Here is a 25,638-nt window from a genome sequence, read left to right as displayed (position 1 = left end):
GCTGCTTTAAACTCTGTCTCACTGCAGTACATTCTGTTCACACACACACGTACACATAAGCACATGATATTCATGCAATTAACTGTTTATTCACAGTACATGCCATCAACATAGACACGCAAAGTATACACACCATTAACCTGCAACACAAACACACGTGCACACACTTTTATACAAACGGCAGAGTTCAGCAAGCTATGAACCACACACCTCTTTTTCTATTTCCTTGTCCAACTCCATCAGCAGCAATGGACATTGATGGCAGTGGGCATGGCTCCCACTTCCATGGGCTCTATGGTTTGGCTCTAGGCGTTTTTTTTTTTTTTTTCCTCTTTTTGAGACAGGGTCTTGCTCTGTTGCCCAGGCTGGAGTACAGTGGCACGATCTCAGCTAACTGCAGCCTTGGTCTCCCAGGCTCAAGTGATCCTCTTGCCTCAGCCTCCCAAGTAGTGGGGACTACAGACGTGTGCCACCATGCTGGCTAACTTTTTTTGTCGAAATGGGATTTCGCCATGTTGTCCAGACTGTTCTTGTACTCCTGAGCTCAATCTGCCCACATCTGCCTCCCAAAGTGCTGGGATTACAGGCATGCACCATCGCGCCTGGCTCTAGGTGGTTTTTTTTCACCTCCTCATAATTTCAGGTCTACCCTAGAAACGTTGTCACTCAATGGAAACCACTTAGAAAATCTATTGTGTTGTCTTGGCAGATTTGCTCCTGAGAACATTACAACATCCTAGGAAGATGGGCGAGGAGTAGACCACAGGTTCACTGCCATATTATCACACCAATGTCTTAGAAGCTTAAGGAGGGTGGACAGGTGGGGCTTAGATGTAGGAAGCTAAGAGGAAGCAAAATCCTAATCGTAGATGGGTAAGCAAGCTCCCATAACCTTATACAATGCCCTCTCATGGGGCAGAGGGACTATTTCATGTCTAGGTCCACAGAATATTCTAAATCTAGATTTAGTTCTTTCTCTCTTGACTTTTTCCAAGGCTGAAACAATGGTTCCTTTTCTGTACTCTACATCCACTTCCATACCCCGCTTCTCTACTACCATATTCCTCTTTCAGTCCCTGGCCGTATTTGAGTTCTGAAGCAGGGCCAGGGGCCCAGATTCCCTCAGGGAGCCCCTAAGTGGTCGGGCGGTAGTCACATGTACACACATGTCCAGGTCTGACTGTGGGACAGTACCTTGGGAAAATGGGAGAAAACAGCCTTAGATTTGGCTCTGGTTCAATTCCTCAAAGTGAAGATGACATTTCTGGTAAGCAGTTACAATTAGATTTCTAGAGCCCTGGGTATTCAACTGATCACATGCAGGATTAAGAAAGATAATTTAAAATATTGAATTCTGCCTGATTAGCTAATAAATGAGGTGATCTGTTGATGTGGAAGTAATGTAATAGGGCTAATATTGCCCCCTGGGCATGACAGATGTCTTGTGCCTTGTCTATCCATCTCTTCTGCAATTACCTTGTTCTCTGTCCTTTCCTTACAGTCAGTGAACTTCTTTTTGTCTTCTTCATTTTTTTCTAGTCACCAGAGTCTGCAGAGTTTTACTAATATCATTTCTAAGCTTAAGAGGGCTGTTTTGGAACCTCATTTGGGTTTTCTTTATTCTATGATGCTGATTTCAGAGATGTCGTGCACTCTCTGTAACTTAGTTTTTTTGGCCTGGTCTTTGTATGACTGTAGGTAAAACAATCTAAGGATTTTTTTTTTTTTTTTTTTTTTTTTTTTTTTTTGGGAAGGAGTCTCGCTCTGTCGCCCAGGCTGGAGTGCAGTGGCGTGATTTTGGCTCACTGAAAGCTCCGCCTCCCGAGTTCAGCCATTTTCCTGCCTCAGCCTCACGAGTAGCTGGGACTACAGGCACCCACCACCATGCCCAGCTAATTTTTTGTATTTTTAGTAGAGATGGAGTTTCACCATGTTAGCCAGGATGGTTTCGATCTCCTGACCTCGTGATCCACCTGCCTCGGCCTCCCAAAGTGCTGGGATTACAGGTGTGAGTCACCACACCCGGCCTAAGGAAATGGAAAACTGGGTAATTATTCTGTTTTCAAATCATTTACAGGAAGCATTTATATCTAAGATTTATTGTTTCCCTGGGCATCTTAAATGTAGAACTTAAGGAATGTAAGAAATCCAGTTGATCCCCTAGTCCCCTGAGAAAACTAAGGCTCAGGGAGGGTAAGTGACTCAACACTCAAACTAGTTACTTTCCCAGAAGGAACCAGAACTCTTTTATTATTTGCAGAGGGCCTGTTATTATATACCAAGCATTGTATTAAGCAGGGGGGTTGCCCCAAGAGAACTCTCTGAGATGGACCTTAAGGATGGGCAGGAGTTTGCCTCAACTAAAAAGCTAGTTTGTGAATGTTAAAAAAGAAGAATCACATTTTCACTAACTTTATAGTTTAGCAGTTTATAGTTTAGCTCTTACTTAAAGAAATATAATGAAAAAATGATTTGGTTATAGTCTCTGAGAGTGGTGCACCTCTCCTCCAGGTTTGATCATTCAATGATGAGAATGAATGAACAAGAGTTGTTCCAGAACCTTTGCTGTCTGGAATGGGCATGATCCTGCAACATCACTGTCCATGTGTATTAGTCCATTTTCACACTGCTATAAAGAAATACCCAAGACTGGGTAATTTATAAAGAAAGGAGGTTTAACTGACTCACAGTTCCACATGGCTGGGGAGGCCTCAGGAAACTTACAATCATGGTGGAAGGAAGCACTGTTCTCAGGGTATACATGGATTATTTCATTTAAATGAGGCTGTAGTATACTGTGCAAAGTAAGCAAGGCCTTTTCAAGATCTGGCAGCTTCTGAAGGTCTACAGAAAAGGAGCAACTATAGATGCCTATATCATGACAAGTAACAAGTAGGCACATCTTCCATGGCGGCAGGTGAGATGGAGTATGTGAAGGGAAGGGAGAAGAGCCCCTTATAAAATCATCAGATCTTGTGAGAACTCACTATCACAAGAATAGCATGGGGAAAGTGCCCCCATAATCCAATCACTTCCCACCAGGTCCCTCCCTCAACACCTAGGGATTACAATTCAAGATGAGATTTGGGTGGGGACACAGAGCCAAACTATATCACCACATGGTCCTGCTCCTTACCATGGTAGGAAGAAGCTGGAGTTGCATCATGGTACATTGTACTAATATACAGAGCCAAGAGAATATCCATTCTGCTTAATGGTGGGTGATACAAGCTCCTGGTCTACACTACCTGGTACCCAAATGATCCATAAAGTGGTAAAGTGAACAATCAGATATATAGGGATGTACTAGTGAGAACTAACACATACTAAGGGCTTACATGTGCCAGGCACTGTTCTCAGGGTATACATGGATTATTTCATTTAAATGAGGCTGCAGTGTACTGTACAAAGTAAGCAAGGCCTTTTCAAGATCTGGCCGCTTCTGAAGATCTACAGAAAAGGAGCCTGTATCATGACAAGTGACAAGGAAAGTCAGTGCTGGAATGTCAAATAAGAGAGAGTGAAGGCTAGGCAGACCGTCACCAAATCAAGAGGCAGGGTGGTGAGTGAGGTAGTAAGTACATGGGTGTTGGAGACAGACAGACAGACAGATAGGCAGACCGACCAACTTAAAATCAATCCTGGCTCTGCCAACTTACCAGCTGTAGGCCCCTGGGCAGGTCATGTAACCTTTGAGAACCATAGTTGCCTCCTCCCTCAAACAGTCAAAAACCCATCTTGCAGGTTGTTCTGAGAATGTGAAGTAATGCATAGAGTCCAGCATGATGCCTGGCACAGAGTGGTGCCCAGCTTTTATTATAGCCTAAAGAATCCTCATGCCCCCAAAGAATCTAATTTCAGAGGCTAATGAACCAAGGAAATTTCAGAGGTCAGAGGTACCTCAGAGATCAGCGACACCAGACACATCATGCTTGGATATACAACCTGAGCCCCAAACATAAGACATCATTTGCCCAAAGCAGCACCGCTAGTTAATGGCTAAATCAGGGTTAGAACTCAGGCCATCATCTGCTCTTAGCCACTGGGACTGATGACTACAGCTAAACCAGATGCAAAAACCCTTGAGATATTTCACCAAAAAGATGATTTAGGCCAGTCCTCTTAGTTTGCTTTGGATTACTTTCTCCTTACAGAACAGCCAATTTTCTAGCATTCACTTCAGGTCACTTCTGAAGCACATTCACTTGATTCCTTGTGTGTATTAGGCTGCTAGGGCTGCTATAACAAAATACCATGGACTGAATAGCTTAAATAATAGAAATTTATTTCTCACAGTTCTGGAGGCTGGGAAGTCCAAGATCAAGGTACTGGCAAAGTAGGTTTCATTCTGAGGCCTCTTCTCTTGGCCTGTAGGTGGCCACCATCTTGCTGTGTGCTCACATGACTCTTTGTGTGCAAGCAGAGAGAGAGAGAAAAAGGGAGAGAGCGAGAGAGCGAGCTCTCTGGTGTCTTCCCTTGTAAGGACACTAATCCCATCGAACCAGGACCCTACCCTTATGACCTCATTTAACCATAATTACTTTCTTTTCCTATCTCCAAATACAGTCACATTGGGGGTTAAGGCTTCAACGTATGAATTTTGGTGGGAACACAATTCAGTCCACAGCATGGTGTTACATGTTCCTCCATCTCTCATGGGCCATTCCATCCAGGACTGTTTCAAACGGGAGATGAAGTACGTGAACTACCAAATACCTAAACATGAGGCGTCACCTATTGGCTGGTCCCTTTTACAACTCCAGATAATCCATCAACTGAAGACCAAGCAATGTGGCAAAAGCCAGAGTTAAGATCACTCAAGCTATAATTAATTGTGAAACTGAAGGTTGAAGAGTTAAATGGAAATCTATAAGCAGATTCATTCATTCAGAAAACCTGAACATGAGGAAAATTTGTCTGAAGATCTGCTGTACATTTGAATGACGAACAGAAACAGTGATGCTTTGACATTTATTCTGGTATTTCCAAGAAGAAGTGTATAAAATAACATGTTTTCTGAGGAATGGCTTCTTTAAAAAGATTAAGGAAAAAAACCTGTCAAAGTATATAATAAACTAACCAGACTGAAGGAGCCTCAAGTGCCCTCAATAGGAAGGTAATGGAGATCTACGTTTTTGGCACCAGGAGTCTATCTATTCAGAGGTTATCCTACGTCAAGGGGCTCCTCGGCCCAGTTATATGAAGATTATGAACTGCTTGAGAGGTTCTTTGTGAGGATAATGCCCAGTACACCCTCAGAGAAATGATATCACCAATCTTATTTGCTAGATGTGGCTCCAAATAGCTTTCAGCCATGTCCCAAAGTCATATTTATTTCAAATTACAAAGTAATACATGAAAAATACAGGCTTATGGAAAAACTCAATTCAGTAGAGTATGGAGTAGACAGAAGACCCCCTTTATAACATCTTCTCCCCAGCCTATACCCCTTCCTATGAATAATGATCATAACAGCTGGTGAGGTATTTTCCAGATTTAAAAATATGCATTTACTTAGAGATAGCTAGAGAGTTACTTTCAAGTAAATGGCACTACATTATTATTAATATTTGCCCTTCTCCTATTGATGATTAGGAAGACACCCCTTCTCAATTTTTGGTTATTGCAAACAAAGTTGAATTAAACATTCTTGTACAAATATTTGTGTATGTGAGCATTTTTGTAGGATAGACTCTTAGAAAGAGATTTACTATTTTCTTTCTCTCTTTCTTTCTCTCCCTTCCTTCCTTCCTTCCTCTTTCTGTCTGTCTGTCTGTCTGTCTTTCTTTTTCTTGAGGCAGGGTCTTGCTATGTTGCCCAGGCTGGTCTTGAACTCTGGGCCTCAAGCAATCCTCCTGCCTCGGCCTCCCAAAGTGCTTGGATTACAGGTGTGAGCCAGCATGCTCAGCCAAGATTTGCTATTTTCAAAGGGAAAGTATATTTTAAAGATTAGTACTGTCAGCTGGGCATGATGGCTCACGCCTATAATTCCAGCACTTTGGGAGGCCAAGGCGGGTGGATCATCTGAGGTCAGGAGTTCAAGACCAGCCTGACCAACATGGTGAAACCCTGTCTCTATTAAATACAAAAAATTAGCTGGGAGTGGTGGCGCATGCCTGTAATCCCAGCTACTTGGGAGGCTGAGGCAGGCGAATCGCTTGAACCGGGGAGGCAGAGGTTGTGGTGAGCTGAGATTGCACCACTGTACTCCAGCCTGGGCAACCAGAGCAAAACTCCGTCTCAAAAAAAAAAAAAAAAAAAAAAGGATTAGTACTGTCAAATTTCCCCTCTGGAAACACTGTACAAATTTACATTCCCACCAGAATTACATGATTGTATAATATTTGTTTTGTGACCTATTTGGACTTAAACATTCTCAAATTTTAATTTTGGCCAAACTTATGGGCAATAAAGAGGACCTCACTGTTATTTTAATGTGTATATTCCTGACTTCTAATGAGGTTAAGCATTGTCTCATTTCTTTATTTTTTTCATATTTCTTATTCAGTGACTTGCCTATTTATATTATTCTAGGGAAATACTTGATTTTTTAAGTTGTAATTACACTATTTTTTGTTGTAATATGTGCAATTACACATATTAATCCTATAATATTGCAAATATTCAAATTAGCTGTAAGTAGATATTCAAAAGTGTATGACTATGCATAGAAAAAAATCTGGAAGGATTTACACCAAAAGGTTAACAATTACTTTTAAGTGGATGGGTCATGGATACTTGACTTTCTTCTTTATACCTTTCTGTGTTGCTGGTCTCCTTCCCTCCTTGAACACTAAAGTATGTATTAATTTCACAAGTAAGAAAAGCCCCAATAAAGTGATTAGTGGAATAAAGGTGATAATGAAAGCTCTCAAGGCAATTCTAACAGAGGATTTCCAAAGGCACTTTGAGTAGTAGCTGTGTCAATAGAGTAAGTCTCCTAAAGTCAGGGTTTGAAGGAAACAACAGTCACTTCTTGGATAAAAAAAGTGACAGTGCAGTTCAAAATTAGCCTTATTACTTTACCTCTTCAGCACCCAAGATTTGACCATTTTTTAAACCATATTATTTTACCCACCCAGCCCTTTCTCAAGTGTTGCCAGTCAACAGTAAGGGACACCGAAACATCTTGGCTATAACAGAAGCTTCTGGACAGAAATGTGCAAAGGCTCTATTCAAGGACAAAATGGCTTCTGAGCCATAAATCCCCTCAGAAACTCAACTAATTACCACATACAAAGAAAGTATATGTTGATCAGAAAGAAGGAGATGAGAAGAAGAATAGTCTGCTGGGGAAACACAGTTCAAGGAAAGTCACGGAGACTAGTACTGGCAGTACCCATGCAAGAACTGCTGAGTATTCAGTCTTCCCAGCAGGACTATGGCTAAGCAGGGAACAGGGCCTCAGGTTGCCTGGGTTGAGAAACACCTCTTGAGATCACCTCAATTCATTAGTTCTGAGTACATTTTGCAATATTAGTTTGACTTTCCACTGGTGGCAGTGACAAGGGTGGGGAGAGGAGAATGTAGTGTGGAGGAAAGGTCACACCAAGTTGGGAATGATGGCCCCTCAGATGCTAGGTTTTCAAAGATTGAACTGTCAGTCTGGATGGGGCCTAAAAGGTGGGTCCATTAACCCCATCCTTGAGACAGCCGGGATGGCTGCGGGCCAGACCCCAGGATGAGGGGAATACAAGAGGCCACCTGGGAAACCTGCGAGTAACCTGCCAGCCCCAGCAATCACCTCATCCTAAGAGAGTGCTTCCGTGCAAACTTTAACAGAAATTATCTCTACTTCTTACTGGTGCAATCCTAATTTGGAGTTAACTCTCAAGCCCTGAGTAGTTATGGGACACCCATGCAGCTGGCTGCGGCTGCCTAGCGCCTCATCAGCAACTCTGAACGCTATAGGACTCAAATGTGAAGGATAGAAAGAAAGGAGAATAAAGAATAGGAAAGATAAATTCCCTGTGCCCCTGGCTTTTGTTTGTTCTCAGCTTACTTACATACCCATGCATTATTACAGAGTGAGTGATTCTTGAGAAGACAGATGTAGCCTATGGACTAAATTCTTGAGAGTGTTATTGTAGATTCCAGGACTTAACCATTTACATAAAGAAAAGCAATTTATATGTTAAGAATTTCAGTGCTTATAAGCCAGGGATAACTAATGTTATAATATATCACAGTAGCACAATAATCCTAAAATATACCATGCTTAGGTGTGTGTCTCTGACTACGGAGTGCTTACTCAGTGCAATCCTAAATGCAAGCAGGCAAACCCCCTAACATTCAGGTTGGAAGAACAGAGGGCGGACATGCATGCTCTGTCATTTGGAGGCTGAGATTCAGATAACATATAGAAATGGGAGAAGAGACACATCTGTCATGTCTTCCAAACTAAGCTGAGGACATCTGCAGCTACTGCCACCATCTCACTCTAGTACAACGGGAAAAACAGATGTAAAAATAGAAGTGATATATTCAACTATTAACAGTGAGGCAAAACTGAATATAGCAGTCTGCAGAAGCACTGACGTAGAACGGGAAATGGCTTCTTCTAGGCAGGCTGTCTGCCTCGAGTGGACAACATGCCAACTAAAGATGTTTCCACCATCCATGTCATCCCTGACTTTTTAATAAGGGATTAGGAGGAAGAGAAAAGCAAGAAGGTTACAAACCGACTGAGAGCAAGCAATACCCTCCTGACAGAAAAGTGAAGGAGCCCATTTGTTCAGAAGAAAATGCCTCCCTGGGAGCTCCTCACCCGCCACGTGAATTATCTTCTCTTTATCAGATTTACAAAGAGGCTGCACAGCTGTGTGCAGAACAGGTAAGAATTTTAATAATGAAAGTGCTGGATGAGAGGCTGAAGACAGCATAAAAAAGATGAGGAAGATTCTAGACCCAGAAAATTACTACCCTGGTTCCTGTCAGTGTCACTGCTGCTCTACCTGGGGGATGCTGAGAGTCCATTCACGTATATTCAGCAGGGCAATTCAGTGGAGAGTCTTTATCGCGAATATCCATTCATGAATGAATGGCTTAGGCAGAGCTTTTTTGTTGTTGATTGAAATATAATTCATGTATCATAAAATTCACTCTTTAAAGGGGTATGCTTTAGTGATCTTTAGTATTACCCACAAGCTTGTCCGACCATTAGCACTGATTCCAGAACATTTTCATCACCCCAAAGAGGAATTCCATACTCATTAGTAGTCACTCTCCATCCCCTTTCAGCAACCATCAGTTGACTTCCTGTCTCTATGGATTTATAATACCTATTCTGGATATTTCATAGAAATAAAATCATAATATATGACCTCTTATGCCTGGCTTATTTTACTCAGTAGTATGTTTTCAAGGTGCATCCATGTCATAGCATGAATCAGTACTTCATTCCTTTTAAAAAAGAATTATTTAATAATTCACCTATTTTAACATAAATAACTCAGTGCATTTAGTATTGTCACAATGTTGTACAATCACCAACCTCTTATCTAGTTTCAAAACATTTCCATTACTCTAAAGTAAAACTCCTTACCTATTAGGCAGTTTCTCCCCATTCCTCCTCCCCCTAGTCCCTGGCAACCACCCATCTATGCTCTGTATCTATGGATTGATCTATTCTGAATATTTCATTTAAATGGAATCATATAGTATGTAACACTTTGTGTCTGGCTTCTTTCACTTAGCATAATGCTTTGGAGGTTCATCCATGTTGTTGTATGTATCAGTATTCTTTTTAATGGCTGAATAATATTCCATTGTATGGATATACCACAATTTGTTTATCCATCATCTGCAGATAAACATTGGGTTCTTTCCAATTTTTGGCTATTATGAATAATGCTGCTATGAACATTCACATACAAGTTTTTGTGGACACATGTAAGGTTTAAGTATAAATGCCCAGTCCCTCTCCATTCCCATTTTCATGAGGCAAATACTTCAAATTCTTTTAGTGGTTTCTTCTGGTAATTATCTGATGTTTCTGGCAGTACACTTATACTGCTTTTAGAAAACCAGTTTTAGGATTGGGCATGGTGGCTCATTGCCTATAATCCCAGGACTCTAGGAGGCTGAGGTGGGTGGACTGCTTGAGCCTAGAAGTTTGAGACCATCTTGGGCAATGTGGCCAAACCCTATCTCTACTAAAAATATAAAAATTAGCCAGGCATGGTGGCGTGTACCTGTAGTCCCAGACACTTGGGAGACTGAGGCAGGAGGCTCACCTGACCCTGGGAGGCAGAGGTTGCAGTGAGCCAAGATGGAGCCACTGCACTCCGGCCTAGGCAACAGAGTGAGAACCTGTCTCAAAAAAAAAAAAAAAAAAAAGTCAATTTTAGATATTATCTCTTGAGTTCCAATTTTGGAAGATGAGCATTTAGTTTTCTTATGTCCCCCCATGTGCAAATGCACACTCACTTTATCCTCCCATCTTCACAATATTATTCTAATCTCCATTTCTGGTTAAATCTAGAATTAGCATTTACATTGTTATGACTATGCATTTATAGCATTTATAGCCATGTCATGTACAAAGATTATATTCACTTAATCATACTTTTTACCCTTAGGTTCTATTTGACCTAGAAGGGAAAATTTGCTTTACTTAAACATTTTCCTCAGTTTCCCATGTACCAATTAATAGTTCATCTTCAAATTCTGCAAGAAAATGAAAAATCTCTACATATATTAAAACACACTGGACATTCTACTGTTTTCTTGTCAGCATCCACTTCCCTATCCTCTGATAAGAGTGATTTGTATCTGAAACCAGGGACAGGGACATGACATGAGGCACAGTGTGGGCAGGGAGTGGACCCACCTGAGCTCATAGCCCACTATGAGGAAGGCAGAGCTGACAGGGAGGGAGCCAGTGAGCAAGTGACCTGACTTGCCTGGATGACACCGTTCAGCCTCTGCATTCTGCCATATCTTTACACTTTGCAATTATATGCACCAAATAAATCCTTTTTCCTGCATAAGCCTGAGTTGTGCTTCTGGTGCTTACAACCCAAAGGGGTAGTAACTAACATGGACACTGAGAATAGGGGCTAAGCCACTTCTGTGCATCCATGTAGGTCTTTGAGGAACCCTCATTTCACTCTTAGCAGGAGATGCATAGAGTCTTTTCACTTTAGGTCAGGACTTAAAGTAGTGTTAGTCTAATGGAGGATCGATTTCAGAACTAAGGATCCCCTCAAATTCAGGTTCTTGTCCTTGACAAAACAGAAAATAAACTAATAGTTTCAGAAATGACTAAATACGAAGAGAATAGCAACACCAAGCACACTTTATCAAATACCTGGTAAAGCACATTTTGAAAGGCAACCAGGATGTTAATTTCATGTCACATAACCATTTCTTGCACTTGAATATTTTTCAAAGTATAGTCACATCCAAAACTTCATCAGATCCCCTCAGCCTTCTTTTTTCATAATGACCCACATTTTAAAGTCGCTTCTAAGTACAAAAACAAACCAAAACATATTTTATGAATAATTATCTATTAGTTTCTTCTAAATAAAAACCCTAAAATGTTTATTCTTCCTCAAGTCTAGTTTACTTACTTTTCTAGTCAGCTCTCCTGAATTCTGTTTTTCTTTTTTTTTTTTGAGATGGAGTCTCGCTCTGTCGCCAGGCTAGAGTGCAGTGGTGCAATCTTGGCTCACTGCAACCTCCGCCTCCCAGGTTCAAGTGATTTTCCTGCCTCAGCCTCCCAAGTAGCTGGGACTACAGGTGTGCACCACAATGCCCAGCTAAGTTTTGTATCTTTAGTAGAGATGGGGTTTCACCATGTTGGCCACGAGGTTCTCAATCTCTTGACCTCATGATCCGCCCACCTCAGCCTCCCAAAGTGCTGGGATTACAGGTGTGAAGTGGCACCCGGCAAGCTCTTCTGAATTCTAACTATAAACAAATAATTTGTGTTTCCCTAGCTTTAGGGGAACCATGAGTCTTTTTTCTAACTTGTTTCCTTTTCATTCCTACTCTGTAGCCATGGCTTGTTCACTTAGCACACTTGTCGTTAGCACAGTACCTTACACAAAAAATGTCTGTGTGGAGTCCATATGCCTAGTTTCGATTCTCCAGCTCTGTTACCTACCAGCAATGTGATCCTGTACAAATTTCTTCTTCTGTAAAATGGAAATAATACCTGTCTCATAGAACTGTTTAAAGATTAAATGAAAAAAAAAAGATTAAATGAGATGTATGCAAAAGAGACACAGCAAGCATGCAGTAAATGTTAGCTGCTAGAATTTGTTGGTTAAAAGAATGATCTCTGCTAACCAGTGCTCCTTGCTGTTCATTTCACTTGAGAAGCTTGTAAGACACAGCTACTTGTTCACTGTCTAGAATCTAAGCCCCAGGAGGGCAGAGACTTTGCCTTATTTATTGCTATATCCCCAGAAACTATCATATGACTGGGACATAATAGGTATTCCACAAATCCCTATTTGTTGATGAATGACTGAATAAATGAATGAATATAGGTAACACAGGTATAATTTTACTGCTATTCTGATTTTATGAATGAGGAAACTACGTCTCAGAGAGGTCAAGTTGCTTGCATAAAGTCCCACAGAGAGTTACAGAGGGATTAAAATACAGTTCCCCTGCCTGGTTGTTCTTCTCTTTTACCATATCACTTACTAGGCCTTTATTTCATTATCCAAAAATTCAGGTACAGCATGTAATTAGTTACTAAGTAACAATTTTCAAAGGCTAAACATGATTCTTAAATTTTAAAACTTACCGTGGTATCCACAGCCTTGACTTTCTCTGTGGGAATGTGCTTTGGTTCAGGTTCTGTCTGTGACAGCACCACACATCCCTCAGCCCCTAAGGTAATGATTACCACCTGGCAGCCCCTTTTCAAGAGCACTAATGCAGCCTCCCCAGCATCTGCAGCGCTGCCCACCGTGAGGCCAGTTAAAATCTCAGCCTGGAATACACAAAAGTCAACAGAAACAGTGGTGAAAATAAGTAACCTGAATCCACTTCCAGATTTTTTTTTTCTAGAAAATGTCTCCCTTCTTTTTTATAACAACCAATGCAATGGGAACCTTAATAGATACTGGTACAGGAAAATAAATAAAGCAATAACAGTGACGACAAAAACCATCAATGAAAGACATTCTCGGGACAACTGGGGAAATTTGAATGTGGCTTGGATATTAGACGATAGCATGGAATTACTGACAATCTTCCTAGGTGTGATAATGGTATTGTGGTTCCTCTTAGGAGATGTATGCCAAAGTATTTGGGGTGAGGTACCATGTTGTCTGCAAATTATTCTCAAAAACAAAATACTTTTTTTTCACTTACTTTTCAACAAAAACAAAACTAAATACATACAGGGAAGAGGAAAAGCAAATACAGCAAAATGTTAGCAAATGTTTAGGTGAAATGTAGAGTGTTCATTCAGCTTTTCTGCACATATAATAATTTAACATAGAGTTAGGGGCAACAAAGAGAAGTCTACCAAAAAAAAAAAAAAAAAAAAAAAGGAAGGTTGGAGGGGAGGCAGGAAAGGAGAAAGGAAAGGGCCACTGCCAATAATTTTAGCATAAATTGCACCTGTAAGTTTGGCACCTAAGGACATAATTCTTCCAAGCCTCTCTTGGGCCATAACGCCTCTTCTCAAATTTCCAGTTTTTGCTTTCCATGTTTGCAGACTACTCATTTCTTTTGTTTGTTTTTGCCAGAGAAGATGGATGCAGATTAGGAGAGGTAGTGAGAGGTAGCAGAAAAAGCAATGCCCTGGCATTCAGGAGGCCTCTCCTACTCACTCAGTCTGTGACCTTCCCCACATCAATTACAATCTGTAAAATCAGGGGGCTTTCAACAAGATCCATATTTTTCTCCCAATTTCTCTTTCAATATACTATTTTTTCATTCCATTCTAATGTTTATTTTTCTACTGAGTGATTTAAAAACATTTCCATGACTATTTAGGTTTTCAAGACTTCTAATTGGTTGTTTTTCATATTCACATGTTGTTGCTTCGATTCTGTTTTCCTTTCACAAAATTTTTTCTTCTTTCATAATGAATGTTAATCTTAATTATACTATTTAAAGTATTTTTTGCATTGTTTATTTATTTAGAGATAGTATCTTGCTCTATTACTCCAGCTGGAGTGCTGTGTCATGATCATAGCTCACTACAGCCTCAAACTCTTGAGCTCAAGCAATCCTTTTGCCTCAGCCTCCCAAATACTGGGACTCCAGGCATGTACCACCACATACAGCTAATCTTTTATTTCTGTAGAGACAGGATGAAGTCTCATTATGTTCTGCAGGCTGGTCTCAAACTCCTGGGTTCATGTGATTCAACTGCTTTGGCCTCCCAAAGTGCTGGGATTACAGGTATGAGTCACCATGCCTGGCTGAATTTTATTATATGAATTTCATCTTGGGCAAATTCATCTGTAGGTTGTTGATTGTGTTGGGTGAATTTTGTAGCATTATGTTTTTCATTTGCAGGCTCACTTTACTTACTGTGAGTTGGAAAGCTATCACACATCAGCTCCCACCTGGTTGATCCCTGCTTTTCAGTGTTTTTTTTTTTTTTTTTTTTTTTTTTTTTTTTGAGGCAAGAGTCTCACTCTGTCACCCAGGCTGAAGTACAGTGGGGAGATCTCGGCTCACTGCAACCTGTGCCTCCCAGGTTCACACGATTCTCCTGCTTCAGCCTCCTGAGTAGCTGGGACTACAGGTGCATGCCACCACACCTGGCTAATTTTTGTATTTTTAGTAGAGATGGGTTTTCACCATGTTGGCCAGGATGGTCTCAATCTCCTGACCTCATGATCCACCCGCCTTGGCCTCCCAAAGTGCTGGGATTACAGGCGTGAGCCACCGTGCCCAGCCCTCAGTGGTTTTACAGTAGCTTCCCCCAGGTACACAAGAGTCTCTAAACCAAAACCAGGTATTATATTGGCAATAGGGAGTTCTTGCTCTGCTGTTTCTGGGGCTACTGCCAGTTCAGTCACTAAGTCAGTGGTTGGCTTGGTTTACTTCTTGGCTGTGTCTCTGTCCTGCTAACTCCTCAGGTTGGGAGCCTTAAATATGCTTCAGGCAGCAGGGGTAGCAGGTTCCTCCACCTTTTACGGTTAGCAGGGGAGCCACAGCCTAGCATGTATGGTTTCCATCTGTGGGCTCGGCTCCAGTCCGCTATAAATGGCACACTTTTAGTGTCCATGACCCACAGCGAGTGAACTTCCTACCACTTCTGCCTGTTTCTGGGTCTAAGGTACAGCCAGCATATCAAGGGCTGAATGCTCTGTGAGGGCTGTTCCATTTCTGATCTGTGGAGTTATTTATCTTGTTTTAGAGCTTGTAAGTATCTTTTCATTGTGTCCATTAGTATTTACATATCAGTAGTTTGTGTTTGGAGCAGAGTAAGTATCATAAGCATGAATTTACATTATTGCTGTGATTAGAGTTCATCTGTAAGAACATTAAGCTTTTTTTTTTTTTTTTCTGTAGCCCAGGCTGGAGTGCAGTGGCGCGATCTTGGCTCACTGCAACCTCCACCTCCCAGGTCCTGGTTCAAGCAATTCTCCTGCCTCAGCCTCCTGAGTAGCTGGGGTTACAGGCACGTGCCACCATGCCCAGCTAATTTTTGTATTTTTAGTAGAGACGGGGTTTCACCATGTTGGCCAGGCTGGTCTTGAACTCCTGACCTCATGATCTGCCCGCCTCGGCCTCCCAAAGTGCTGGGATTACAGGCGTGAGCCACCGCGCCTGGCTCCAGAACATTAAGCTTCTAATGTTTTTCTTCCTTCCATTAAGTTTCTGAGACCAATTTCCTTAAAGACCAGAGTTCTTTCATTTATTTATTTCATAAGCATTTACTAAGTGCCAGCTATGTGCAGGTACAGTGTAGCAGATGTTATTTTCCAAAGATAACTGTATTAACCTATATCATATCACACATCCTGGTTTTACACTGTGCCAATGACAATCTTCTAGTAAGGGGTGGGGTACTAGGGTGGACCTTCCTGCTTAAATCAATAGAATGAGTCAGAAGTGATGCCGTGTTACTTCCGAAGCCAACTCATAAAAGCCAACATGGCTTCTGTCAGTGTCTCCTTCTCTCAGGAAGCTGGATCTTGAAACCCAGCTACTATATTATGAGGAAGCCCAAGTCACACGTAGAGGCCATGTTTACGTGTTCTGGCCAACAACCTCATTATGCCCCCAGCTGAAAGCCAGCATCAACTGTCAAGCATGTGAGTGAAGAAAACTTCCAGCTCTCAGCTTTTGCGTCTTCCAACTGAAGCCCCGGGCATCATGCAGGAGAGTCAAACGATGCTATCCCCTATGTGAATTCCTGACATGCAAAAACTGGGAGTGACAATAAATAATTATTGCTGTGGTAAGCCACTACATTTTGGAGGTATTTTATTATGCAGCAATAGGTAACTATATACACAGGGATAGCCATCAGGGATACAACAGTGAATAAGACAGATGTCTCTGACCTCATGGAACTTGTAATTTAATGGAGAAGACAGAAGAATTGAATAAGTAATTTGAGCTGTGATGAACATTTGAGGAATAAATAGAGTGCTCTTCAAGTATCTAGCAGGAAAATTTAGGCCAGTTTGGCAGTTGAGGGTACTCTAACCTCTTATTGTGAAATGGTCGCTATTTCCCACAATTCCTTCTTCCTAGCATGGTGGTTGCTCAAAAATATTGCATAACTTATTGTGGTTTGTTAAAATTAGTTTCTTTGTAGCAGTCTTCTTTCTTGTTTCCTCTATGTTTTGAGAGATGAAATTATCAAGAAAGCAGGTCAAGAAATCCTAGAAGCCTTCATTCAGTCTTTAAACCAAATGGAAAATTAGGCTGGGTACAATGGCTCATGCTTGTAATCCCACTACTTTGGGAGGTTGAGGCAGGAGGATTGATTTAGCCCAGGAGTTCGAGATTAGCCTAGGCAATATGGTGAAATCCCATCTCTACACAAAATAAAAAAATTAGCCAAGCATGGTGGTCCCAGCTACTTGGGAGGTTGAGGTGGGAGGATTGCTTAAACCTGGGAGGTGGAGGCTGCAGTGAGCCATGATGACACCGCTGCATTCCAACCTGGGTGAAACAGTGAGTTCCTGTCTCAAAAACAAGAAGTGGAAATTTAACTATTATGGTTCATTAATTTCTTTCTCTCCATGTTGCATTTACCAGTGTGTATACCTGCATCCCACTGACGGGCGAGAGCTCTGTTCTAATGCTGTCTGGCTTATAAAATGGGAGAAATACTGAAATTTTCTTCCTGACAATATTTAAGAAAGGGTGGTACAATATCCTTTCTTATTGTACCAGTTGATAGATAGTCTGTTCAGATGATATATCATGACACAGGGTCTTCACTACAGAATGTAGCAGATCCTCCAGGAGTTGTATACTAATTAGGGTTGGCAGACAAAATACAGGAAGCTCAGTTAAATTTGAATTTAAGACAAATGACAGGTAATTTTACAGTATAAATTTGTTAGGTATGTTATTTATTATCTATCTGAAATTTAAATTTAACTGGGCATCCTGCATTTTTACTTGCTAAACCTGGCAACTTTAATGTAGTCCTCAGAATGAAATAATTAGAAAAGAAAACAAAACACCAACAGTGTGAGGGCAAGGAAAGGACTAAAATTAACTGAGGTTTGATAAGTGCCAGAATATGGAAGTGACTCAGAGAGTCCTTCTTTTTCCCCCTAGGATTTACTAATTTCCTTTTCTCCACACCCCAGTAAACTGAAAAAATCCGTTTTCACCATGCCTGAGAATTCACGTCATCAAATTGATGTGGTTAGTTCTGCCCCTTTGCTTTATCCACTTGTACAAACTTTTGGTTTCTCATAGAATGAGCAAAGCAATTCACCCTTACCTCACTTTCATTGCAGCAGAACACATCTGAGAGGGTGTAGAACCGGGGATCCAGGTCAGCAATGGCAGGGGCTGGATTGAACAAGGTTTTCACTACAAAGGAATGGAAAAGGGGGTTATTATTAGTTTTCATTTTTAACACGGTGCATTTACAGACATTCAGTAGGGAAAATCTCCGAGTTCGTTTTTGTCTTCATCTGGTTAAATATCCACTTAGTTACGGATGTAGAGAAAAGTCTGAAATCTCAATCTCCACGACAGCTGGGTACCAATTCCCTATTTCCATTTTCTCTACTTTGTACTTTACAACATTTCAGCTTCCAGGGAAAAGAGCAATATTACAGTCAACATGATTACAGAGTTAAGGCAAAGGCAACAAGAACATTGGAGAAAAGTAAAAATGCTGTGGCATGAAAGGGCATGTGTGAATGTGAACAGGCTGGTGGACATTTTTGTGGGTTACTTTAAGTGCTTGGTTTCAAGGCTAGTTCATAAACCCATTTTCCAGGGAAGAAAAAGAGATGATAGAAAATAAACAATGAAAGGTTCACAATTTTAAGCAGGAAGCTCACGTGCATATGCATATTTTGTACACCTATGTATGCCTCCCAAATATATCACAATTACTCCTGCAAACATATGCACTTACACAAAAGCTTACATTCTTGGCTTCTGTGAGCAATCTGGGAATATTAAAAAAAAGATTGAGAAAGGAGGAGGAATTCAATCAGAGGCTGGTGCTAGCTCAGACGGAGAGGCTACAAGAGAAGGATAGATGGGAATAGCAGACACAGGGAAATGAGAATATCATGGCCATTTTTCAGAGGGAGGAAAGTGAGGCTCAGAAAGATGAGGTCCTATGTCTCAGGTCATACACTCGGACACAATTAAGATGGACCCCTACTCAGGGTCCTCTGGCTTTAAGTTCAAGGTTTGGTCCACTCTAAAAAAAGTGGCCTCTCTAGGCCAGGACTCTGTCCGCACCAACACATACCTCAATGCCAATTCACAATATTTTAAAACACCCTTTGGTTTGGGACTTTGTAAATGTAGATATATATATTTCAAGTCTTTAGAAATTACATTCATAGGAAGCTCCTTCTTTGTCAAAGCACTTATTCACTTGAGTACTAGATTGGTTAGTCTTCTTTTTCTCAACCCAGGTCCACTGACTTGTGTGTTAAGGTAGTCTCATTTGACTATAGACCCATAGTGTAAAAATCTCTAGCTGCAGTTCTCAGAGACTTCAAGAACAGTGGTTTGCAAACTTGGTTGCATATCAGCATCACTAGGAAAGCTTGTTAAAATGCATAATTTCTAGGACCGACCTCAAACCCACTGAATCAGAATCTCTGGGGGTAAGATCAGGGAATCTGCATGTTCACAAGTTCTCCAGGAGGCTCTCACATAGCAAGCTTGGCACTAATGCATTCCACATTCTTGGGGAGATGCTAATCAGCACATGGCTAATGGAAACTGTCTACTACTTCAGCCTGGTGAGGACATCTAGTCTACTTCTGCACCTTGCTTGGTCTTACCTAGCATTTTGATTCAGTCAGTGGGTCTTATCCAGTATAGGCTAACACTATTCCCACATTTTTGTTATTTCAGAATCCAGAATGTCCACCCACAGAAATTCTATGGTATATTTTTGGCTGCTCAGATTTTTGTATAGAGTTATTGTGCAGCTTAAATTAGAACACGGATGTAAAAGCCCAGTGTAAAATCTAACCTGCTGTACAAATGTAAAGGATTATTACTGTTATTATATTGTCCTTTACAGATAGCCCAACACCCCCGCCTGTCCACCCATCTCTTCTGCCTTCTGCTGGAGTTTGTAGCCTGGCAACAGTCTCTCTCATTGGTTCTCTCACTTCTGAGAGGTCTTAGAGATGTCAATTATACATAAAGGCTCTCACTGTCCAGTATTCTAACACACTCACTTAAACTTTTTAGGTTTTCAGAACAATATACTGTTCCCAGTTTTCCTCAAGCATTAAATGGAAACAACTGCTCACCTAGTGTAATCCACAAATCTACATTCATCAGCATTTGAGCACAGATTAGAGCAAGCTACAAGTGTGGAACAACACGGTAGAGCCATTCTTAAAAGATCAATTTTTTCCCTCAAAAGATGCATGGTCCTGTAATTCCTTTTCTAAACCCATCCTACAGAAATCCATAAGCATGCAAAGATGATATACAATGTTGTTTGTACAGCTCTGTTTGCAATAGAAAACACAAAAAGAAACCTACACATTTATTAAAGGGGATTGGTTTAAAAAATTATGACATAGGCTGGGCTTGGTAGCTCATGTCTGTAATCCCAGCAATTTGGGAAGCTGAGGTGGGTGGATCAACTGAGGTCAGGAGTTTGAGACCAGCCTGACCAACATGGTGAAACTCTGTCTTCACTAAAAGTACAAAAATTAGCCAGGCATGGTGGTGCGTGCCTGTAATCTCAGCTACTCCAGAGGCTGGGGCAGGAGAATCGCTTGAACCCGGGAGGCGGAGGCTGCAGTGAGCCGAGATCGCATCATTGCACTCCAGCCTTGGCAACAAGAGTGAAACTCTGTCTCAAAAAAAAAAAAAAAAAAAAGAATTATGACATGTCTGACATAAATCACTACAGCTGTTAAAAAGAGTAAAGTAGATCTCCGTTTGTCAAAGAAAGATTTCTATAATTTATTTATAAGTGAACAAGGCAGTTTTGTACTACCCACCCACCCCACCCCCCCTTTTTTGAGATGGCTCTGTCACCCAGGCTGGAGTATAGTGGTGCAATCTTGGCTCACTGCAACCTCCACCTCCCAGACTCAAGTGATCCTCCCACCTCAGCCTCCCAAGTAGCTGGGACTAATGTGCCCATCACCATGCCTGGGCAATTTTTTTTTTTTTTTGGTAGAGATGAGGTTTTGCCATGTTGCCTAGGCTGTTCTTGAATTCCTGGGCTCAAGCAATCCTCACACCTTGGCCTCCCAAAATGCTAAGATTACAGGTGTGAGCCACCATGCCTGGCCTACCTTCCCTTTTTAATAGAACAAATAACAAGCACACATAACTATATGTGTATTTACATTTATACACTTACATAGAAGAAAAAAATGTCGGAGAGGTTTCTCACTAAACTAATGAGCCATTAGTTATAAAAAGCTGATGGGACTAAATTTGACTACAGGTTAAGTGCTGTATGCAGTAAAGACATCACTCTTAAAACACATAGTATCTGGCCGGGCACGGTGGCTCATGCCTGTAATCCCAGCACTTTGGGAGGCTGAGGGGGGCCGATCAAAAAGTCAAGAGATCGAGGCCATCCTGGCCAACATGGTGAAACCCCGTCTCTACTAAAAATACAAAAATTAGCCAGGTGTGGTGGCACGTGCCTGTAGTCCCAGCTACTTGGGAGGCTGAGGCAGGACAATTGCTTGAACCTGGGAGGTGGAGGGTGTGGTGAGCCAAGATCACACCACTGCACTCCAGCCTGGTGACACAGTGAGATTCTGTCTCAAAAAAAAAAAAAAAAAAAAAAAAAATAATAGTATCTTACATCAAAAAATAGGTATACTATAAATGAAATGATATAACATCTGGGTTTTGCTTCAACATAATCCAAGGTGGCAGTGTGGCGTAGGGAACCATGAGGCAGGATACAGATAAAACAAGATTGGCCATGTGCGACAAAAACAAGCAGTGGGGAAAAGACTCCCTATTCAATAAATGATGCTGGAATACCTGGCTAGCCATAGGCAGAAGAATGAAACTAGACCCTTATCTTTCACCATATACAAAAATTAACTCAAGATGGATTAAATATATATATTTTTTCTTTTATTATTATTATTATTATACTTTAGGTTTTATGGTACATGTGCGCAATGTGCAGGTAAGTTACATATGTATACATGTGCCATGCTGGTGGATTAAATATTTTAAATGTAAGACCTCAAACTATAAAAATCCTAGAAGAAAGCTTAGAAAATACCCTTTTTGACACGGGCATTGGCAAAGAATTTTTGGCTAAGTCCCCCAAAGCAACTGTAACAAAAACAAAAATTAACAAGTGGGACTTAATTAAACTAAATAGCTTCTGCATAGCAAAAGAAATGGTCAATAGAGTAAACAGAAAACCTATAGAATGGGAGAAAATATTTGCAAACTATGCATCTGACAAAGGTCTAATATGCAGAATCTATAAGGAACTTACATAAATCAACAAGCAAAAAACAACTCCATTAAAAAATGGGCAAAGGACATGAACAGACATTTCTCAAAAGAAGACACACGAGTGGGCCAACAAACATATGAAAAACTACTCATCATTTCACTTATCATCAGAGAAATGCAAATCAAACTATAATGAGATACCATCTCACACTAGTCAAAACAGCTATTATTAAAAAGTCAAGGGCCAGCCGAGGTGGCTCACACCTGTAATCCCAGCACTTTGGGAGGCTGAGGTGGGCAGATCACGAGGATCGGGAGATTGAGACCATCCTGGCTAACACGGTGAAACCCTGTCTCTACTAAAAATACAAAAATATTCATGTTCTCACTCATAGGTGGGAATTGAACAATGAGAACACATGGGCACAGGAAGGGGAACATCACACACTGGGGACTGTTGTGGGGTGGGGGGAGTGGGGAGGGATAGCATTAGGAGATATACCTAATGCTAAATGACGAGTTAATGGGTGCAGCATACCAGCATGGCACATGTATACATATGTAACAAACCTGCATGTCGTGCACATTTACCCTAAAACTTAAAGTATAAAAAAAAAAAAATTAGCCGGGCATGGTGGCAGGTGCCTGTAGTCCCAGCTACTCGGGAGGCTGAGGCAGGAGAATGGCGTGAATCTGGGAGGTGGAGCTTGCAGTCAGCCAAGATCGTGCCACTGCACTCCAGCCTGGGCGATAGAACGAGACTCCGTCTCAAAAAAAAAAAAAAAAGTCTAAACACAACAGATGCTGGTGACGCTGCAGAGAGAAGGAAACACTTATACACTGTTGGCAGGAATGTAACTTAGTGCAGTCATGTAGAAAGCAGTTTGGAGACTGACTCTCAAAGAACTTAAAATAGAGCGACCATTTGACCCAGCAATCCTATGCCTGGGTACACACCCAAAGGAAAACAGATCATTATACCTAAAGGAAACATGTACTTGTATGTTTATCATCATGCTAGTCACAATAGCAAAGACATGGAATCAACCTAGGTGCCCATCAATGGTGGACTGGATAAAGAAAATGTGGTACATATATACCATGGAATACTATATAGCCATAAAAAAGAATGAAATCATGTCCTCGGCAGCAACATGGATGGAGCTGGAGGCCATTATCCTAATCAAATTAAAATAGGAACAGAAAACGAAATACCACATGTATTCACTTATAAGTGGGAGCTAAATATCGAGTACGCATGGACAGAAAGATGGGAACAACAGACACTACAGAGTACTGAAGCAGGGAGGGGCACAGGTTGAAAAGCTACCTATTGGGTACCATGCTCCCTACTTGGGCGCAATACTCCCATGTAACAAATCTGCATATGAAGGCCTGGTGCGGTGGCTCATGCCTGTAATCCCAGTACTTTGGGAGGTTGAGGCAGGTGGATCACCTGAGGTAAGGAGTTCAAGACCAGCCTGGCCAACATGATGAAGCCCCATCTCTATTAAAACTACAAAAATTAGCTGGGTGTGTTGGTGCATGCTTGTAATCCCAGCTACTTGGGAGGCTGAGGCATAAGAATCACTTGAATCTGGGAGGTGGAGGCTGCAGTGAGCCGAGATCATGCCACTGCACTCCAGCCTGGGCGGGCAGAGTGAGACTCTATCTCAAACAAACAAAAACAAAACAAAAACAAGTCTGCACATGTACCCCCCTGTGTCTAAAATAAAAGATGGAATTTAAAAGTAGAAAAAAAGACTGGCCACATGTTGGTAACTGTTGAAGCTAAATGATAGTATATATAGGTTTACCATACTATTCTCTGTATGTCTATATCTATTTGAAATTTTTCACAATAAAAACAAATTTTAAGGAAAAAATTACATTGAAATTTAAGTATCAATTGCTAGAACAAGGAATTCTATAATTTTACTGTAAATACTGTAAAAAATCAATCTTATTTGCCTGTACTTTACTGAGGGACAGCATTCTTCAATAGTAACTGGATACATAGGCTTAGAGTCTGACTGGTAACTAAATTTAGGGGAAAAGTGTAAATGCCATAAAGAAAGGATTCTTCTCGGCTTGTGCTACCACAAATGAGCATACTCTACCATGATGAAAGAAACATAAATTAGTAGATGCAGTTAATCAAAGAAGAATGCAAATCTGTAATAGACAAGGTGGAAGCCATGATGTCATCCTGGGACCAGGCAGAGCTAGAGAACACAAAATGTACCATGGAGTAACTTGGAGTTGCAGAGGTGACTGGCAGCACCCAACAGTAATTATAATTAATTACAGTGTCAGATGAACTAAACTCCTAGTTATCTTAACTGCATGTTAATGGATAGCACAATAATGTCAATAAGGAACTGGTGAGGTCTGGAGGAGCAGTAGTATAGGCTAGAATGCAGGAAAATGAGGCAGAAACTCTTTGTGGTGTTGTCATGGAGGGCAGGGGCTGGACAGTTAGGAAGGCCCTAATTATTAGCTCAGAGAAACCAGGGAAGAAAATCACCCTAAGTGAAGACACTGTGAGCATGTTGGGATACTCAAAATACTGGCTTTGCTGTCCATTACTCTAGAGGCTCTTTTCTGTGACTTGAGCAGCAAAAACACTCAAAGCTTGGGCTATGTGCTGGACAATGTCATTGTAAAAGTCTGGATGGCCAGATAAGAAGTTTTGTTTGCCAAAGGCAAAAGGACTGAAGTGGCATTAAAAGATACTTTGTATCATACTGATAATTTAACTTTGGCAATTTTATAATCTCAATTATTTATAATTGTTCATGTACTGTTCCATTTGCTTGGAAATGAATATAAAGACCAGAACCAACATGCATAATTTCATCACAAGCAGCTGCAGCATTGGCTCTTCAGTGGGCCTACCTCATAGCATTGTGGCCTGGTGAGAATGGGGGCTATACAGGGCTACCGATTTTTGGTGTTGTAGCTGCTATGTCTTTAAAATCAATGCTTTCATTTTGATAGAGACAGAGAGTTTTGAGATAGTATATTCAAAAATGTAGGGATCTTCTCCTCTGGATTTTCATAACTGATATATTAGCATAATCTAGTTATGCAATGTGCTTAATTCAAAATTCACTACCTGTAAGCAGTAAAGATAATGGAACTGTGATAATAAAACCCATAGATGATGATGACGACGAAGACTTTATCATCCTTCTTGAAGACGGAATAATGCTGTTCAGCACATAGGCAGCTTCCTGGGGCAATGGGTAGGGTGCTCAGTGCTCAAGAGATCATTAAGCCCACTCTGCTCTAGGATCAGTCCAAGGTGACATGAAAGAACTGTGAGAGCTGTCAGCCCAATTCTAGTTTCACAGAAGAAGAAAATGACGTCCAGAGTGAGGAACTGACTTACTTGACTGAGATCCCCCATTTGCTGATTGATTATAAATTTAAAGCCATATTCATGATTCCCAAACCAATGCTCTCCTTTCATTATACCACTCTTCTTCTTCTTCTTTTTTTTTTTGAGATGGAGTCTCGCTCTGTCACCCAGGCTGGAGTGGGGTGGCGCGATCTCGGCTCACTGCAAGTTCC

General features: G+C 41.1%; 1 protein-coding gene across 8 annotated transcripts in view; it reads right to left on the bottom strand.

Moving 5' to 3' along the window:
• Positions 1–25,638, bottom strand: part of RBKS (ribokinase) — a 114,821-nt gene that overhangs the window by 33,282 nt on the left and 55,901 nt on the right. For 2 of the 8 annotated variants that reach the window (XM_002812168.5, XM_054547692.1), the window contains 2 exons: positions 17,900–17,991; positions 12,764–12,952 (listed from right to left, as the gene is read on the bottom strand). In XM_002812168.5, the coding sequence (XP_002812214.1) occupies positions 12,764–12,952; positions 17,900–17,991 (281 nt within the window). Of the gene's footprint in view, positions 1–10,196; positions 10,312–11,311; positions 11,470–12,046; positions 12,177–12,763; positions 12,953–17,899; positions 17,992–25,638 lie in introns of those variants that run through there. The other 6 variants (XR_008522197.2, XR_008522194.1, XR_008522195.1 and 3 more) reach the window with 6 other exon arrangements.

This window comes from Pongo abelii, chromosome 12, assembly GCF_028885655.2.
Source record: "Pongo abelii isolate AG06213 chromosome 12, NHGRI_mPonAbe1-v2.0_pri, whole genome shotgun sequence".
NCBI classification, from domain to species: Eukaryota; Metazoa; Chordata; class Mammalia; order Primates; family Hominidae; genus Pongo; species Pongo abelii.
This window is presented reverse-complemented; position numbering and strand designations above follow the sequence as displayed.